Consider the following 19,488-nt stretch of genomic DNA (forward strand, 5'->3'; position numbering starts at 1 on the left):
TGAGAAAGGAATGGTCCCATTTAATTTAAAAAAAAACAAAAAAAAACAAAACCTAAAAATTGCAGTGCAGAGTAAAATTTTGACTTTTTGCAGAAGAAAAAGAAGAAAAAAAAACCTTCAGAAAAAAAATGGCGGGATACAAACACCACTATACATCACTGATGATCACTTATTGGCCAGTAGAGATCAGTGATGTGCAAGACCACAGTGACAGTGTCATTTCAGATCACACATTTACCAAAGGTTTGACAAACATAAGGAATAATATTAGCAAACAATTCTTCACATTCAGGGCTACAGTGAAAAACACGGCAACCAAATAATGTAAAATGTAGAGAAGCCTAGTGCAATGAACTCCTTTACAAATCACATACACTGTCATACATTGAGGGGCAGAATATTTTGAGAGTCTCTATGGCTATGAAAGATAAAAACATCACTTGCAAATAAACATTAAAACCCAGACATGTTTAATGCATGTACAACTGCTTAACCCTGAAAAAAAAAAATACTTTGTTTAAACTGGTCTTGTTGGCATTCCAGTGAGCCAGGCCAAGCAGGTGATGGCTGAACCCAGTAAACCTGAACAGCAAACCAGCTAAGGGTGTGTGTGTGTTTTTCAGCATGTTTTAAAGGGCTCCGGTTTGAAATAAGATTAACAGTGAACCTCATCACATTTGGTTTCACTAAAGTAGACATTGGGCTCAAACAAACAGTGAGCAAAGTCAATAAAACCCCAAACCCCAAGACTGCTTTGAATGAACTTCACACAGTGACCATGGCAAATTCTGCTCTCCAGGCAGCAGTCAGAGGGAAACATTCATACGTTCTTGGTCCATACTGCAGCCTCAGTGTCAAAAAGTTCAGTTCTCTTCACCAGTAGTGACCCTGCACTCAGTAATGAGGAGAAAAGCAGTGCACAATACAATCAATGGTGCCATTACACTCTTGAGGTCAAACTGCAATGTTCTGAAACGACAAACAGCAGCATGGATCCATCTAGAATGTATCATTCCAAAGACCAATGATGACTGCGGAGCGTTAATAAATCTTTGGCTGAATGTAAATGTCCTGCTATGAGATGGACGTGAGAACTCTTATCTTCCCAAGCCTTTATTTCTCCTGAGTTGAGAGCAAGTGTGAGAGAAAGCAAAGTCAAAGTGGCTTAGTTGTACCCTGTGCGTTAAAAAGACGACCATACAAGAGTATCGTTGCAGAACCTGACACAAAATGGACATTTTCTTCAGCAGTATCAAAGTTTAAGATCCTTATTAACAAAAAATGGTAACTAAAATGGCTTAAAATGTTCATTTATGACTACAAACAAGCTTCTGATGAGATGTACTGCATATAGACTGTTACATACATATCTATATGATAAATTGTTTCTGAAATGAAGCAAGCTTTTTTAACTGAAACTAAAGGTGCTGTTGCATTAGCATACTGTACATTTTTGGCAAAACACTATGGGCCAAAAAGGTTAATTGTATATTTTCAACAGTGAAGTATGAAGCACAGCTCACACAAAAGTCACTTTCATACCAAGCAGGTTTCTGTTGGTCAGTGGGGCAAATTCAAAAGTAAAGCTGTGAAACGTGTAACATTCAGCTGAGAAGTGAATGACACTTCTATTCTCTCTCTGAGTATGTGACTGTTTGAAGGCAAGCATGAGAATCTGGCTCTGAGAATGAGGGAGGTAGAGGCTGTGCTTCGGTTGCGTTCATCTACTCGAGTCTCCAAAGTGTTTGCTCCTACAATCTGTTTCCCTTCTACTGTCAGTCAGTCGTGGCGCCAACCAAGCCCAACCAATTCAGACATGCTGAACCACTCTCTCTCTATGACATCACTTCCACTCTTGTGACCCGAGCACTGGATTTGAACCGGGAGCAGCCGCCCCACCCATGGGCTGCCCGTACCCCATCATGTTATTGGCACCATAGAAATTCATTCCTGCCATGTGTTGAGTCATCTGTGAGAGAGACAACAGAAACCGTCGTTACAGGCAATTAAAAGAAAATAATGGTGACCCTTTCATTTTGTTAACTCTTATGCTAAACCTGTGTGATTTTGTTGTTGTTGTTGTTTTCTCAGAGGAAGGCAAAAAGATAATCATTTTACCAGTTGCTTTTGGCAAAACAGAACCAAACTGAAGCTTTCAAGGAAGAAGATTGTCACAGCATCATGTTTCACAGGGAACTAACAAACTTCAAAAAGAGTGAAAAAGTATAATAAAAGCATCATAAAAGTGCATCTGCATCTTCATAAGCCACACTACAGCTTCATGTGAGGAACAGATGAAATTTAAAATCACTGAAATATGTTAGGAGTCATAAGAGTAAAAACAATACTGTTTAAAAGTTTAAGGTCGATAATAAAGGACTTACTAAGGCTGCAATTATCATAAATCACAAATACAGTAAATACAGCAATATCTGTGAATTATTATGACATTTTAAAATAACTGCTTTCTATTTTAATATATTTTCAAATGCAACTTATTCCTGTGATGACAAAGCTGTGCTCCGATTTCCTATTATTATTATTAATGTTGAAAGTTAATTTGCTCAATATTTTTGTGTAAACATTTTTTTTACTATGAATAGAAAGTTCAAAAGAACAGCATTTATTTGAAATAGAAAAGTTTTGTAACATTATACATTTTATAACATTATAGTAGGCTTGCAATATAGCAAATGAGTTCTGGATACTCTTATTGTGCTTTCCATTCATGATAAATATATGGAAAAAAAAAAACGGTACATTCTTCAAAATATCTTCTTTTGTGTTTCACAGAAGAAAGTAAGTCACACTCGTCTGGAACAACACAAGGCTGAGTAAATGATGACAGAATCAGAATTTCACATTTTTAAATCTTTCTAAGGTGATTTCTTGCAATAACAAACAAAATGGATTTCATTTGAATTAAACATACCGTATTTTTCGGACTATTAGTTGCACCTGAGTATAAGTCGCATCAGTCCAAAAATACGTCATGATGAGGAAAAAAAACAAGTCGCACTGGACTAAGTCGCATTTATTTAGAACCAAGAGAAAACATTACCGTGTACAGCCGCAAGAGGGCGCTCTATGTTTTCAGTGTAGGCTACAGGAGCACTGAGCAGCAAAGAGTGCCCTCTTGCGGCTGGAGACGGTAATGTTTTCTCTTAGTTCATTTCTCTTGGTTCATGTCAAATTAATTTTGATAAATAAATCGCACCTGACTATTAGTCGCAGGACCAGCCAAACTATGAAAAAAAGTGTGACTTATAGTCCGGAAAATATGGTACATAAAAACATTTTTGGGCTATCACTGTGAAAAAAAAAAAAAAAAAAAAAAACTAAATGCAGTTTCAAGTCAGCATGATAATTGTGCTGTGGGTGCTTGTTACCTGGCTGATGTTCCACTGCAGCTGTTGGGTCTGCTGTGCTCCATACGCCTGCTGAGGAACTGCTGCCATGTTTCCCATCATGCCATTCTGCATTCCCATTACGCCCCCCTGCACCCCTGCCATGTACGGAGGAGCAGTATGTCCCAGTATGTTCATCTGTGGTGCCATCATAGGCCCCATCATGCCCTGCTGGGCACCCAGGGCCTGGTATTGGCCGTACCCTGCAGCAGGGACATAGCCCATCTGGGTTGCTCCCATATACATGCCAGCTAAAACAGAAAGAGACAAACCAGCATAAACAGTACAAAGCAATAGAAAACAACATGCAAGTGACTTCAAAAATGACTTTATCCGGAAACTAATCTCACCATGAGCAGCCATGTTTGTTTGTGGTGCGGTACTGCCATACAATGACAAGATTGAGTCCTTGGACAGCTTTTTTCCACTGTCCTCACTTTTGGAGGGGGGATCCAGGAACAGGCTGAGGTTTTCGGGCATTGATGCTGCTACCCGTCCAGTGGGCATGGACCCTGAGCTAGGCTACAGTGGGAAAAAACAAAAACAAGACACAAACTACTTGGTTTACATGCATTGTATCACTCAAAAGGTGGATCCAAGATAGTCAAAGAATGAAGTGAAAACTCTGGGCTGTCTGAAAATCTTTACCGTGCTCCTGGAAGAGTTGGAGGTGCTGACGGTGGCAGGCAGAGAGCTGAAGAGGTCGAGGGCAGGACTGAGTTCAGTGCTTGGTTTGCCATTGGATAAGGGAGCTTGAGGAGCAGGGGCATCTGGGAAAGAGATTTTCAACATTAAGCATCTCTATTGTGACTTCACTGATATGTATGGTGTGTTTGTTAGCTTCTCACCTAGTCCCAGTAAGTCATTAACAGATTGTGACTGTTTTGGACTGTTTTTGAATTGTTTCGACTCGTCTTTTTTCTGTGAGACAAACAAACATACTCATGCATTAATGATCAAAACACCATTTTGTTATTTAAATAAAAGTCGTTCAGTCAAGACAACAATTTAACGGTCAACGGTTATGAGTATGAGTATGCAGCATAAGGTTAGAACAAAACATAAAAGTTTATTCAAGTAACATTAACTAAAATTTTAATCATAATTTGAAAACCACTTCAATAGGACTTCAAATTAATTAGGGTGCTTTCACACTTGGTTTGATTGCCTGGTCTTAACCAGAGTTCAATTGCTTTTCTTTTTTTTTTTTTTTTGGTACAAAACCATGGTATGCTTGTGTGATCAGAGTGGCAGCTGTTTACCCAGTTACTATGCACAGGATGGCAAAATTAATTATATTTTAATAAAATTACATTTTTGTACTTTGGATTTTGAACATTGATTAATTTCTAAAGCGCCAACACAGAACGACACGTGTCTATAGGTGCTGGTCATATAATTAGAATATCATGCGTTCCTGTAGCTCAAATGGTAGAGCATTGCTTTAGCAAGCGCGAGGTTGGGGGATCGTATCCCAGGGAACACATGTTAGGAAAAACTGTTAGCCTGAATGCAGTGTAAGTCGCTTTCGATAAAAGCGTCTGCTAAATGCATAAATTAAAATTTAATTTAATTATAATAAAAAATTATATTTATTTCACTAATTCCATTCAAAAAGTGAAACTTGTATATCATATTATAGATGATTGATTAATATTATAGTATAATTAATTACACAAAGACTGATATATTTCAAATGTTTATTTCTTTTAATTTCGATGTTTATGACTGACAACTAAAATCCCTAATTCAGTATCTAAGAAAAATTGAATATTGTGAAAAGGTTCAATATTGAAGACACCTGGTGCCACACTCTAATCAGCTAATTAACTCAAAACACCTGCAAAGCCTTTAAATGGTCTCTCAGTCTAGTTCTGTAGGCTACACCATCACAGGGAAGACTGCTGACTTGACAGTTGTCCAAAAGACGACCTCTGACACTTTGCACAAGGAGGGCCAGACACAAAAGGTTAATTGCAAAAGAGGCTGGCTGTTCACAGAGCTCAGTGTCCAAGCACATTAATAGAGAGGCTAAGGGAAGGAAAAGATGTGTTAGAATAAAAGTGTACAAGCAATAGGGAAAACCGCACCCTGGAGAGGATTGTGAACAAAACCCAGTCAAAAATGTGGGGGAGATTCACAAAGAGTGGACTGCAGCTGGAGTCAGTGCTTCTAGAACCACTACACATAGACGTACTGTATGCAAGACATGGGTTTCAGCTGTCACATTCCTTTTGTCAACTGTCAAGCCACTCTTAAACAACAGACAGCGTCAGAAGACAAAAAGGACTGGACTGCTGCTGAGTGCTCCAAAGTTTTGTTCTCTGATGAAAGTAAATGTTGCATTTCCTTTGGATATCAGGGTCCCAGAGTCTGGAGGAAGAAAGGAGAGGCACACAATAAACATTGCTTGAGGTCCAGTGTAAAGTTTCCACAGTCAGTGATGGTTTAGGGTGCCATGTCATCTGCTGGTGTTGGTCCACTGTGTTTCGTGAGGTCCAAGGTCAACCCAGCCGTATACCAGGAAGTTTTAGAGCACTTCATGCTTCCTGCTGCTGACCAACTTTATGGAGATGCAGATTTCATTTTCCAACAGGACTTGGCACCTGCACAGTGTCAAAGCTTCCAGTACCTGGTTTAAGGACCATGGTATCCCTGTTCTTAATTAATAGAAAATCTATGGGGTATTGTGAAGAGGAAGATGCGATATGCCAGACCAAAGAATGCAGAAGAGCTGAAGGCCAATATCAGAGCAACTTGGGCTCTCATAACACCTGAGCAGTGCCACAGACTGATCGACTCTATGCCGCACAGCATTGCTGCAGTAATTCAAAAATTAAAATAAATAAACATTTGAAATATATCAGTCTGTGCATAATGAATGAATATAATATACAATTTTCACATTTTGAGTGGAATAAGTGAAATAAATCAACTTTTTGATGATACTCTAATTATATGACCAGCACCTGTATTTGTCATGACTATAATGCAAAGGTTCAAAAGAATGCCAGAGTCAATACATTCTCTCTGCTGCAGAGCATCAGTCGTGCTTTTCAGGAAAGCGAATGACACAAACACTTAAATACACTGTTTGACCAATTCATAAGGCATTAATAACGGTTCGCTTCTGTGATTACGATTGCATTCACATCAGAAGCCAACTGCACCAGTTTGCATGAACCATACCACAGAACAGCCTTTTTAGGGGGACTCTGGTACGGTCCACAGATGCGCAAACAAGAAAACAGCGTTCACATCATCCAAACGAACCAAACTCTGGAGGTCAAATGAACCCAGGTACGCACCAAAAGTACTAGTGTGAAAGCTCCCTTAAGTTCCAATTCTAATCTAAATTAAAATGATACAAATCTAATGTTTTTTTTTTTTTTTTTGCATTAATATCAATATTCCCAGTTTATATTAATACAAATTCTGAAAAGCAGCAGCTGCCATAAATACGATTACTGATACTATACGATACACTATACCGAAAAGCTCAATTTCACAAACGCTTAAACCCACCAGCTTCATCTTTTTAAAAACAACAGGAGCTTCTTTTGTTACTGTCTCACTCTTTTCTTTCTAAAAAAAAAAAGGAAAGACAATTTATTTTATTCTTTCACAAAATCAAAGTAATAAACAATTACAATGAGAATTTTCATTCCAAGATCTCATGACTTACCCTGAAAGACTGGATGTTAATGCATTTATCCATATATTTCTTCTTATCATATTTGTCACGGATAAAAATCTCAGCAGCTCTATAAGATGTAGCTTAAGGAAACCTTTAACATGAGGGGAGAATAAGCATAAACACGCATGCACACACATACTATATATAAGCGCTAATGGATACTGATCTGTCTCTGGGCGCTGGAAGCACTCTGGTAAAAAGGCCTCATATAGTCGCCGAGCTTTGGCATTCCCCATCTCCTGAACAGACTGAGCACAACACATCTATATCCATCAGCAATATACATAAATCATACATAAACAGGGCCCATAAAGCTTACCTGTATCTGCTCATGAGTCCACTGGTCCAGGTTTATGGATTTAACTCGTGATATGTGCACGCCAAGATTCCGATGGATTCCCGCACAGCGGATACAAATGAAGATTCCAAGATTCCAGGATGCCCATCTGGGACCTGATGGGCATAGAAAATAATAATTTAAGAAATCAGATATGCAATTAGGATAACAGTTAAATTTTTCAGGAATATGAAACGATAATAATAATGAAATAACTAATACTGAAATGACACTTTATACAGATGGAAAATGGAAACGTGTAACATTCAGCTGGAAAGTATTTTATTACATCTTTAAAAACTTTCATTTTATCAATCATTGTGGAAGAGCAATTCATTTCCCTGAATTCTCTCATTTATTCAAAATATTATATATATATATATATATATATATATATATATATATATATATATATATATATATATATATATATATATCTCTTGAGCAGCAAATCAGAATATTAGAATGATTCTGAAGGATCATGTGACACTGAAGTCATGATGCTGAAAATTCAGTGTCATGCAAATTACATTTTAAAATGTTAAATTATGATAATGTCACAGAATTTGACACACACAAATATATTTTTTCAATTATACAATTGCAGATGGTGTCACATATCATTATGCTTTAAAATTCAACAAAGTCCTCTTTCCTGTCATCACAATTCAACTTCCTGTGAGATGTGGCCAAATTCTATGATAGGAAAGCGAGCCAGTTCTCAAAATCAGAATTCAGCACAACCCTGGCTGAAGCAATTGAATGAGTCAGTGAAGGAGGCAATGGGCAGAATAACACAAAAAGAAGGGAGCGAGAGATAGAGGGAGCCTGCTGAGGAATGATATTTACATTCTCCTGCTTGGCATTAGAAAAGTGAAAATAAGAAGCTTCACGCACTGCAATAACTAATCCAGTTTGGACAGTCATGTGGACACACTGGCACGATGCTCATAACACACACCCATCAGCCCCTGCAGCATCTGTAGTCCTTCCCACTGCTCTTAAATCATACGTGTATTAATACACACAGGAGTGTGTGTGTGTGTTTATATATATATATAACACACACACACACACACGAGTTATCCCCATTGTCTCCCACATTTTTTTCTAAAACATTATATAATGTTACTCCCCTGAGACATGAGCAAGCTTCAAAGACAATGCCAAAACAGATGTCTGAGCACAAGTATTGAGCTTTCCAATTAAAGTTATATCAGTTTTGGCCAATAGGTGGAAGCACCACATTAAGTTATAGTCCTGGCTGGTCTCCTGATGTGATGTCACAGAGGATTGTGTTGGCAACATTTCTGCTTAATTGCTTTGAGTTCTCTGAAACAAACAAACAGCATCCTGGGACGGTCATACCTGTGGTTCACACAGCGCACCTGCTGTGGTTATATTCATCTGAGTGGATCTAATTTGACACAAAATAGACAGTTTGCCTCTAACCTTCAGTAAGCATCAATTGCGGCAAACCCATGGGCCATTCGAACATTGAACACCTGCATGTTGCATACAAAAGTATAAAAAAAAAATAAAAAATAAAAAAAAAAAATATATATATATATATATGCTCCAATCAGATTGTGAGGATTGTGGGGAAGAAATAACTGGATTTGGAAAAGTTTGTTTTGCATTAAATAATAATAAAAAAATAATAATAATAATAATTATAAAATTATTATAATAAATTTTGATTGAGAGACTTGGTAGCAAGTAGGAAAGGGAACTATAAAGTAATTTTAATGATTCTGTTTTTTTGCAATTGAATGAATGATTCTATTAATAGTTTTACTTAAAAAAAAAAAAAAAAAAAAAAAAAAAAAAAAAAAAAACTTATTCAGCAAGAATGAACTAAATTGATCAAAAGTGATAGTTAAATATTAGTAATATTTATTTTTCAAATAAATTCAGTTCCTTTGAACTTTCTATTTATCAGAAATTTATCAATTTTTAACAAATACCAGAAAACGGGATCACATAACACCTTTATTGATATCCCTTCACTGGCTACCTGTTAGATACAGAATACAATATAAGGTGTTGATGTTTGTTTTTAAAGCACTACATGATCAAGCTCCTGAGTACATAAAAGAAATAAATAAATAAAAATAAAAAATAAGCAGCACAACTGTTTCCAACAGTAATGTTTCTTTGCACCAAATCAGCATATTAATGATTTCGAAGGATCATGTGACACTGGAGACTGCTGCTGAAAATTGTATTTTGCCATCGCAGGAATAATTACGTACAAAAATATAAAACATTAATATAGAAAACAGTTATTTTAAATGATTACAAATTTGTAAAAATGTAATTGACAAAATATGTTTATTTTTGACTACACATATTATCATAATATGTTAGAGTATGTTATAGCATGTGCTTGATCCATAAAAAAGTTATGTATGTGAAATAAACTAACAAAATCACAACTGAACTTCTGATTGAGCCGAATTTTATTGATTGAACTAGTCTATTATTGTTATTTTCTGGCGATTATCTACTGCTATTTCAGATTCACTCACCACTACACTGTTACATAAAACAAATAAATGTTTGCTGGGTGCTTTAGATGCTGTTCAGACGGTCTCTTCCTGTCTAAGTGGGGGAAGTGGACCAGACTGAATTCAGGAAAATCAAATGGAGAGGTTAGACGAGACCACCTAACCTTGTTTGTTTAAAAATTGCTTTGTACCAAAAAAGCTCAGAAAGCATAAATCCAATCATGAAATCTGAGCTCTGATATTTACGGTGCTATATGTGCTCATTTGGCCCTTAATGGAGCACTAGGGCTTTGGTTTCCGTCTGCACTCTGCTCACGGTCACACTCACATCTGTGATTTGGCATTGGCTCTAATGTGAGTTGGCCCTGTGCCAGAGGAAGGGGATATTCCCTACAGGATGCATACTGCTTTACTGCAGCTGTATAAAAGACAATTTTCATGAGCGTGTGTGTGCTGTCGGCCTCTTTAGATTACCTATTCATCCCCCACCTACAAATATCCCTCCTCTCTCTCTCTCTCTCTCTCTTTCTGTCTGTCTCCTGCTGAACCCGCCTGCATGGCTAAGGGGTAATCAGCTTGAGTGGTATTACTGGAGGACGTCTGCTCAAGCACAGGGAGAGAGAGAGAGTGTTTTTGTGTGGGATGGAGGACAGACTGAAGAACATGTGTGGCTGTAATAAACGGTTGTGTGGAGTCAGGCAGGTTTCAGGGTGAATCACAAAAGAGATCATAACAGAACAGAGAGATTCCCACATGCAGATCACACTTAAGGCGGTCGCACACCGGACGAGAAGCGCCGCGTCGCGTCGCGCCACATGTAGGACAACTCGAGGTATCGCACACTGGACGCGCACATTCTATATGCGTGAGCTCAATTTCGCAGCAAGATGGGAGAGTTTTAACTACATCTATTATTTTAATTTTAAATATATGATTTTAATTGATAAAAGCTGAGTTTTTAACGTTAATTAATGAAAAGAATATGTGTTATTATAATAAGTCTGTTATTGTTTTGTTGTATCTGTTGTCTAGGTAACTGTGCTGCTGAAAACGTAACCAAACACTTTGTAATGTTTTATTTGAATGAAACAAGTGTGCTGTACTTTAATTTCAGTTTCAGTTTATGACATCTGGGTTTTTTAATATAAAACTATGCGGATGGCGCTCTGTGGCGCGGCAGAAATTTGAACAGCGTTCTGAGTCGTAGCTGGGCGCCGCGGACAGACGCCGAATGGCGCAGCCGGTGTGTGTACTCACATAGAGAATAATGTGTTCGAATTTTAAAGACATGGCGCGATCTAAAAAATATACTTTCAAACATACTGATATAATATATATAAAAAAACTGTATTTAAAACAGCTAGTTCATACATAGTCAGACGTAACTGTCATATCGCATGGAAGTTATCAGTCTAAAATGTTCTGCAAAGTCAGTCAACGGTGAAAATCAATAGTACATTTCTTTTAAAGTCCAACAGTTTAACACTAATATTGGACATAAACAAACACGTTAAATATAAAGTATTCAGCACTGGTAAGTTCATATATTTGGAATAAAGTTGAATTGAATGGATGCATCAGTCATACAGCGCTCCGGACCACGTGCCTCATGACGAGACCGAAACAAGAATGAGATGCTTTCTAACATAACTGTGGCATTAAACTCAGTTAGTGAGGGCTCGTTTAAAATATTGCACATATACAGGCCGTTCAGGTTACTTGTTAAAGTGCAATGAAATACCTTCTATCTGCAGAGTCAATCTATAGTCTGTTTGTGGATGGAGACTTTGTAAGGCCAAAACGATGTATTTTGCATGCATCGCATTATAGTGCGGTGTGCCCTTTAAGAGACTGATCACTTAACTTATAACGCACACTATGTGGTGAGGACATAGAAGGACTACGTGATAACAACTATGATTCTATCGTCTATCAGCACAACCCTACTAAAGACCCAGTTTTTCCAAATGGGAACTTCTAGCCTGGCTGCCAGTTTTTCTGGGAACTACAGGGCTTCTCCTATTGCAAAATAACAAGAGGACATGAACTGACTCTGGCACCCTCAGAGCAGATGCACTTCTTGGTTTATTCAGAATGAAAATTCATAAAGACTGGCCTTGTTCTTTATTATGTAGGCATGAACTCTCTGCAGTCACGCCATTAGTGCGTGTCTGTGAGCAGCATTACGACTCCAGTCTGTCTCTCAACTTGATCTCCAAAACAGACAATACCTTGAGAACGGAGACAGCTGTAGCTCTGTTATGAAGTCTCTTAGGATGTCTACAACACCTTGTTTCAGTAACACCTTGTTGCTGCTCCGCTTCTGTGGTTAAATGTTAGGGATGCACCGAAATTTCGGCCACCGAAAATTTTCGGCCGAAAATGGCCTTTTCGGTTTTCGGCCGATAGACTTTTATCACCGAAACAAGACGGCCGAAATGTTGTGATGACGCAAACAGAAACCGCGACCTGCACGTGCACCTGCATAGCGCAGACCACGAGCTCCATGCGACATTCACTTAACACCAATGAGAACATTCTCTCTCTTCTTACTCCTTTATTCGCAGCACTAAAGCGTCTCCTAACAAAGAGATTAAGACGGACCACGAAGTGAAAACAAAGAAAAGTACAGTCTTATAGAGTCTGTTAGCACACGTCTCACTGAGATCTTGTCGGATCCTCTGCACTTCATCGCGAATGTGCTTGATCCGCATTATAAAGACCATTACTTGGATGCGGAAATAAGGCAGCACGCACGAGCAATGATCCAAATGATCACGGAGAACCCGCGTGGAGACGGAGAAGCTCCAAGCGCAGGAGACAGATCAGAGCGCAGAAAAAAAAGACTCGTCTCTGCACCAGATGAGTGGCATGCACCATCGTTGTCTGATATGTTCAGTGGAATTCTGCAAGAAAGTGCCTCAAATAATAATAATACGTTGGCTATTTTGTTCTTAGGCTACTACTACACACACACACACACACACACACACACACACAAACATATATACATACATAATATCAGATTGTAGCCATATTTATGCTAGATTTTCTGCTAGATTTCTGCTTTAATTTGATAAAAATGTTTATTTATGCCCTGGCCCTATTTAAATTCACTCTCTCAAATATTTCTCAAATGTCAGGCAGATGACAAGCTCAACTGCTCAACAGCTAGATGGTTATCTGTCTGAAGTCCCCATCCCCAGAAGTGGTAACAGTCTTGCCAACTGGAGAAGTAATGCACTTTCTAGTCCTACAGAGAAAAATTTCAAATGCACTTCACCTAAATGCACTTTGTTTTTATGAGAGAACTGTTTATTTTAAAACCTTTCTGCAGGCCAGTAGGCCTGTACATTATTATTAAATATACACATGAGTGGGATACATTTTTAGTTTGAATTTTATTTTATACTGTGCATTGTTGCAATGTGCTTAATAAATATTTGCATCATTTGTAATTATGTATTTTTATGTTTTTTTTTTTTTTAAATAAGTTATGTAATTGTAATTATCTTTGTAACTTTAATATTAATTTATGCAATTGCAATGTCTTAATTTTAGTAAAGTTAGTACACGGTCATAGCAATAAATGCAATGGTACTAATAATTGGCATAATTTCTTTCGGTGTTTCGGTTTCGGTTTTCGGCCTTGGTTTTCTCTTTTTCGGTTTTCGGTTTCGGCCAAGAATTTTCATTTCGGTGCATCCCTATTAAATGTAATTTTATGATGTTTTTTTTATGATGGGTTATGATGTGATTGTGTCTGCTGACGTATTTATATATCTTATATTGTCTGAACTGATTGTACAGCACTTTGGTCAGCAGTGGCTGTTTGAAATGTGCTCTATAAATAAAAGTACCTTGCCTAAATATACACAAATACTAATGCCAAACTTTAAATCAAGTCTGAATTCACACAACCATTTTGTAAGTGTGCCAAAGCAGTACCCACACAGGTCAGACACTGAGAATTTGCAGACTACAGGCACTAAAGTTCAAGTTTCCAGACATGACAATAGCCTGTATTCTACCTAAAGGGCTAGTTCACCGAAAAATGTAAAAAAAATAAAAAAAATAAATAAATAAAATAATTCGGAGTAATTCATTTACTCAAACAGTACACTGACTGAACTGCTGTGAGGAGAGAACTGAAGACATAATTTTCATTTTTGGTGAACTAACCCTTTAAAGCTGCGGTAGGGAACTTTTGACGCTCTAGCGGTTAATAAACAGAACTGCTTGCGTCTTGCGGAAGAACATCGTATACGGATCTACTTCTCTCTGTTTATGTCTATGAAGAATCACAAAGGTACTGGGTTACTCAGCCGCGGTACCCCCGAAGCAATCTAAAATAGTCCCAATATAAACACTTATTATAGGTGCACACTAGTGATTCAGGACAAGCCAAAAACACGGTTTGGAAAATGGATTCATGGTGTACTCGCTTATTATATACATTTTTCTACATTTTGAACACAAACAAAGTTACGGACCGCAGCTCTGATTGGTTGATTCTTACCGGGAGCGGTCCGTAACTGCAAATGGCAATAGGACCACTGGGAGGAGCCAGAGGAGCTTGATTTTTTCACAGATTATCTGTCTCATATTCTACTGTCAGGACATAATGACAGGTTTAACAAATATGTAAAAAAAATATATATATTTAAAAAATAAACCTACTGCAGCTTTAAATAAGGGCTGCCTAAAGCAATGTTAGGGTGACAATACATACTCTTTTTCCCGGCAAAAAAAAAAAAAAAAAAAAAAAAAAATTTGACATAAAAGACGATTGGGGGTCAACAAGCATACAAAATGTGCAACGAAGACACCTCCTTAATCGTCTCGTTAAGATCATGCAGTAAGTGTGTTCCAAAAAAAAAAAAAAACCTACACCCTAAACCCCAAGCTCTCACTACGGAGGGTAATCACTTTGAAGGGATTAGGGCACAGAGATGAACCCTTCTGAATGGAACACAGTGTATACTGTGAACAGCAATTTTTCTTTTCTTTTTTTTTTTTTTTTTTTTTTTTTTTTTTAGAAATTATGTCCTGAACACACTCTCTGAAAAAGTAAAACAGCTTGATGCAGATTCTAAAGATGAAGTCTCACTTTAGATCCTTTGTCCATATTTCCTAGTTTATTTTACCTCTTCAACCATGTTCCTTATCTGTAAAGTTCACTTACAAAACGCATACAGTGAAGCACATCATGTGGTAGCCATGTGAATAAAAGCCTTTCATTCATTCCTTAGTTGTGCATAAACTACTAGAAAAAACTACTGTGTAACCAACTAACACACTGGCGAGTAAAATCAGATAATTTATTAGACATTGGCTAATATTAGACATAATTTTGCCAGAAGGAAGATTTAGTCGCATATATGAGGGATTTCCTCGCAATGTAGAGGGTTGCATACAATTCACTGCAGTTTCTATCTAAAATGACCACTAGTGGCAGTAAAACACTAAACTATTTTATTCGTATTCAAATATATGATCTATTAATTAACACATTTTCACGTTTTTGTTTTCAAGTTTATTGCACAATAGTATGTTAAACACTTTTACCACAGTACACAATATGTAATATTACATTTTGACATTTGACATTTGCATTACTCCATTTGAATGGCTTTTCTGATGAAGTAAAATTGCTTGGTAGTTCACTTGGTCCTTAAAACTCAAGCCACTCTAAAAGAGCTCAAACACTTTGAAATTATATTATTGCTTAAGCAAATATGTTTTCTTTCTTTTTCTTTTTTTTTTTTTTTTGATAGTCACGTTTGTTTTTGTTAACACTGTTGATTACATTGGTGCTACGTCATTTTTAAATGCGAAAGAGCATTTACCGGACATGTTACTTAACTAAGTGTTAATAAATGACGAAGCAGCAACATAATATCAGTAAGCTTGGGTTGGAACAGAATTACACTGGCTCCTCAGTGAGAGACTGAGAGGGTCTATAAGGGACAGTCATGGTGTCCTCCAGCATCAAATCCTCAATCCTCTCCAGCCTCCACGGCGATATCTCCATGACAACCACAGAACAAGAGAATGCAAATGAGCCTCATACCAAGGTGTTCTGGGAGAAAAGGGCACAAGTAAAACCACTTCCATTCTCTGATCTCCATTGCATTCAGCAGTTTAAACACAGACTGCCACTAAACAACGGAAAAGAGGAACTAAAAAGACCACACACAATGAGAAACAGATAAGTGTGAATGCTGACAAAACTAATAAGAAGAGATGCACGCAGTTCCTGCTGTTCAAGCAGCACAATGAATCGATTATTAAAAGACGGCATCAGATGAAGTCCAGAGATCATCACAGCTACTTGTCTTACTCCCATGACTGCAGCTCAACTTTAAATTACAGATCTGAAAGTTAGCTTCGCAGCCAAAACAGAAGGAGAGAAACAGGCTGTTACCATCACGCAAAGTTGCTAAAGTGACAAGCCATCAAAAGGAAACCTATACTGTACTAAAACACACTCTAGATCAGAGTTACTGTAGCTTCCTGCCACAGCACCACAATACTGTATCTGGGCCTATTTCTGAGTGTGCTTGCAATCATTTACCATGGACATTTTTTTTTTAATAAAAGTTCATGCAATTTTAATGACCATTGAGAAATATTCATAGTAAAGTTTTTCAATTTATCCAACAGTGGCAGGTGTGGCATAAAAGTAAATTTTGTGCCCTGCATTCAAAGCACACGACAGGGCAGTAGCAATACACAATACTCACTTGACGCTCTTTAACTTTAAGAAAACGTTTCCCTATTATGCACAAACAGTCAGAAAGCAAATAATCCATGCTAGTGGAAACTGTGTAGCCTGTAAAGAGAGACACAGCATTATTACCACACTTAAACTCTTCAGCACAAGTTGTGAATTCGATTTTTGAACCACCTGCCCTATTCAGATCTGTGAAGACATAGTATCACTATAGCACAGTGCTATACAGAGAAGCAGTAATGAGCTCAAAAAGCACAAAATGTATGCCAGTTAACCAGGAAACACAATTTCAGCCACAGTTTAAAGACAAAATACAGTTTGTTTATGTTCGGTGTGAGTAAAGTCCACGACTCGTCACATACAAGCCTTGCTTGACCACTGCAAGCTACTGTTTACAATACTGGCTTGATTCTGACATGGAGCTGTAACTGAATTTCATTGCTTGTAGAATTGTTTCTCATTTTTCAAAGGGAGGAAATGTTGTGGCTGTACTACACTTGTTTCTTGCCTCCAATAGGGGCAACAACATTTACACATAGTTGAGCTTTAGAGGGTATGAAAAAGGGAACAAACATTTGTTTCACAACCAAGTGACACATTCAAAGAGCAAGCAGTGGAGCATTCAGATAGGACAGAGCGTGCAACTGGAATACGTTTGAAAGAGGACATCTGAAGTTTTGGATGTCCTCAAGCTCAGTACAAGGCAGTACAAGACAGGGAGGGCTGGGAACAGATTACATCTGACCAATAGCAGCCGGTCTCTCAGAATAAGGAGAAGGGCAGAACTGTGTCTCTTAAGGGCTGGAGGTCAAACAGGGAAGTCTGCCAACATAAAGCGTTTAACACGCAGAATAACAAAAGCAGCATAGTTTGAGATTTGTGCAATATTGTGCAACAAAAGTTAATGTGAAATTTAACCACAACAGCAGTATCTTCAATGCAATCTCAAACAGAAGAAAATAATGTTATTTAAACTCTTTATTACATTGTTAAATCAATAAAGTGGTTATTTAGAAAAACAAACAAATAAATATTGTCTATAAACATTAAGAACTGATAATACAAAAAATAAATCAATACAAATAAATAATGTGCTGATGCAAGAATAGTTGCAAAAACGACTATACTGCAAAATTATATCTGCTTTGTTGTTTTTGTGCCCGAAAAACAACAACAACAACAGGATGCTTTCTGTTGTCTTAGTACACATACGGTTTAATAAAGGATAATAACTGTATTTTGTGTGCACCTGCAACACACCTGCACAAATATTGAGTGTGTGCGAGGATAAATCACACCAGACAAATGGAGATTCATTAACCTGAATCGGTTCTTTCAAACAGTTAAAGAAAGATAGTATGAGAACGATTCAGTGATTATTTTAATGTTTGAACTTGAGCATGTCATCACGTGGGCCTTATTATGCAATAAAACATATTAGGCAATAGAGACATCTTACGATTTTTTTATTAAGTTGTGTTAATAAGGGTGTTTTATAGTTATTTCATATGTCCCAAGTTCAGGGCCAACCAGCTTATAAAACAAAGTAATTTAGAACTTAATGCATGCGTGTAGGAGACTGCCAAAACAACATAAGGAACCGTTAAAATGGCAACCCAGGCAACCCAGAATGGTTCAACTGATTCATCAAAAAGATCCGATTCAAAAAGAACGGTTTGTTCACGAATCGGACATCAACAGCAACCAAACTGAAGTATAAAAAAAAACACACACAGGGCCTAACCCAAACCTCTCATACACAAATACTTAACGACATAAACTCATTTTCTAACGATTCATTTTTCATTTGTTCGATGAAATTATATACTATGAAGTATGATTCTTACCTTTGGCGTGACAATCTGCGCAAAACTTGTTTTCCTCTAAAGCCAGAAGAGATGTGAGAACAGCCTGATAGCGGTCAATGTCTTTGACTGATTTACCCGTCATCTTTAAAAAGCAGTCTCTCGCTGATCTACCAGCTCCGTAAAAAAATATAAATAAAGAAACAATTAGTCCAACGCCGCTGAGAAATTGTTCAGAATGTTTGTTTGTGTGTTAGTGAAACACCGGGAAGCGGATCGCTGACTGTCACAAAACCGGCTGCTGCTGCAGATGAAGAGAGAGAAAAAAAACAAAACACTGTTACTGCTGGCTTCCGCTAATCTTACCAGGAAGAGGAAAAGCATTGAATCATGGCTCATATAAAAACAACACCATATCCATCGCTGTAACGTTACATTCGCTGGTCCTTGAACACGCAACTTTCCACCCGCAGTATCAGAGACACATCGAGCACGTTCAAGCATTACACTTCAGCATTACTCTTCTCAGCCGCGCTTATAGTCACCGCACCTCCTCTGTGGCATCTGCTTCTGATCTTCAGCCATGTGCTGTTTAAAACATTTTCTCTAAAAGACCGCACAACTTAGTCCTTCTTCAGATAGACAATTGCGGTCGTGATGTTCGCTGTTCAATCAGGTGAATTACAACCCGTTTGTGTAATTTTTAGAATTGGGGAAATTGCGCCACCCTGCGGAGACAAACAACACTGTGCGCATTGATGCTCGTGCCAAGTACGTTCTAAGGATAATTTCTTAGTCACTAAAGGTTGAGTGAGTCATGCGCAATTACAGAAAGATATGTTTCCATCTTCAGTGGTTTTGTACTGTTTTCACACTTAGTGTTACACACTCAGTTGGGGGGAGAAAAACATTGGATTTTGTGCTTCTAATATCAACAGTTTTAGGCCTAGCTGCCAGTGAGGCAAGACAAATACAGATTTTAACAAAAAGGTTTGA

The 19,488-nt window shown here is 37.6% G+C and overlaps 1 protein-coding gene across 4 annotated transcripts; it reads right to left on the bottom strand.

The window, feature by feature from the left end:
• Positions 1-449: 449 nt before the first annotated feature.
• LOC113091750 (stromal membrane-associated protein 2-like) lies at positions 450-19,186 on the bottom strand. Of its 4 annotated transcripts, none has more exons than XM_026257377.1 (11): positions 19,043-19,186; positions 18,535-18,796; positions 7,424-7,557; positions 7,267-7,352; positions 7,093-7,171; positions 6,933-6,992; positions 4,256-4,328; positions 4,056-4,177; positions 3,758-3,929; positions 3,390-3,658; positions 1,834-1,969 (listed from the first exon to the last, which is right to left on the bottom strand). In XM_026257377.1, exons 2-11 carry the CDS (start codon positions 18,635-18,637, stop codon positions 1,844-1,846), a joined length of 1,224 nt encoding a protein of 407 aa, XP_026113162.1. In that variant the 5' UTR covers positions 18,638-18,796; positions 19,043-19,186; the 3' UTR covers positions 1,834-1,843. The 4 variants fall into 4 exon arrangements, with proteins under 4 accessions (XP_026113164.1, XP_026113162.1, XP_026113161.1 ...); XM_026257376.1 differs by having other exon boundaries at positions 18,928-19,186; XM_026257378.1 differs by lacking the exon at positions 19,043-19,186 and having other exon boundaries at positions 18,535-18,669; positions 18,758-18,776.
• Between the last annotated feature and the right edge of the window lie 302 nt (positions 19,187-19,488).

This window comes from Carassius auratus, unplaced genomic scaffold, assembly GCF_003368295.1.
Source record: "Carassius auratus strain Wakin unplaced genomic scaffold, ASM336829v1 scaf_tig00214282, whole genome shotgun sequence".
NCBI lineage: Eukaryota > Metazoa > Chordata > Actinopteri > Cypriniformes > Cyprinidae > Carassius > Carassius auratus.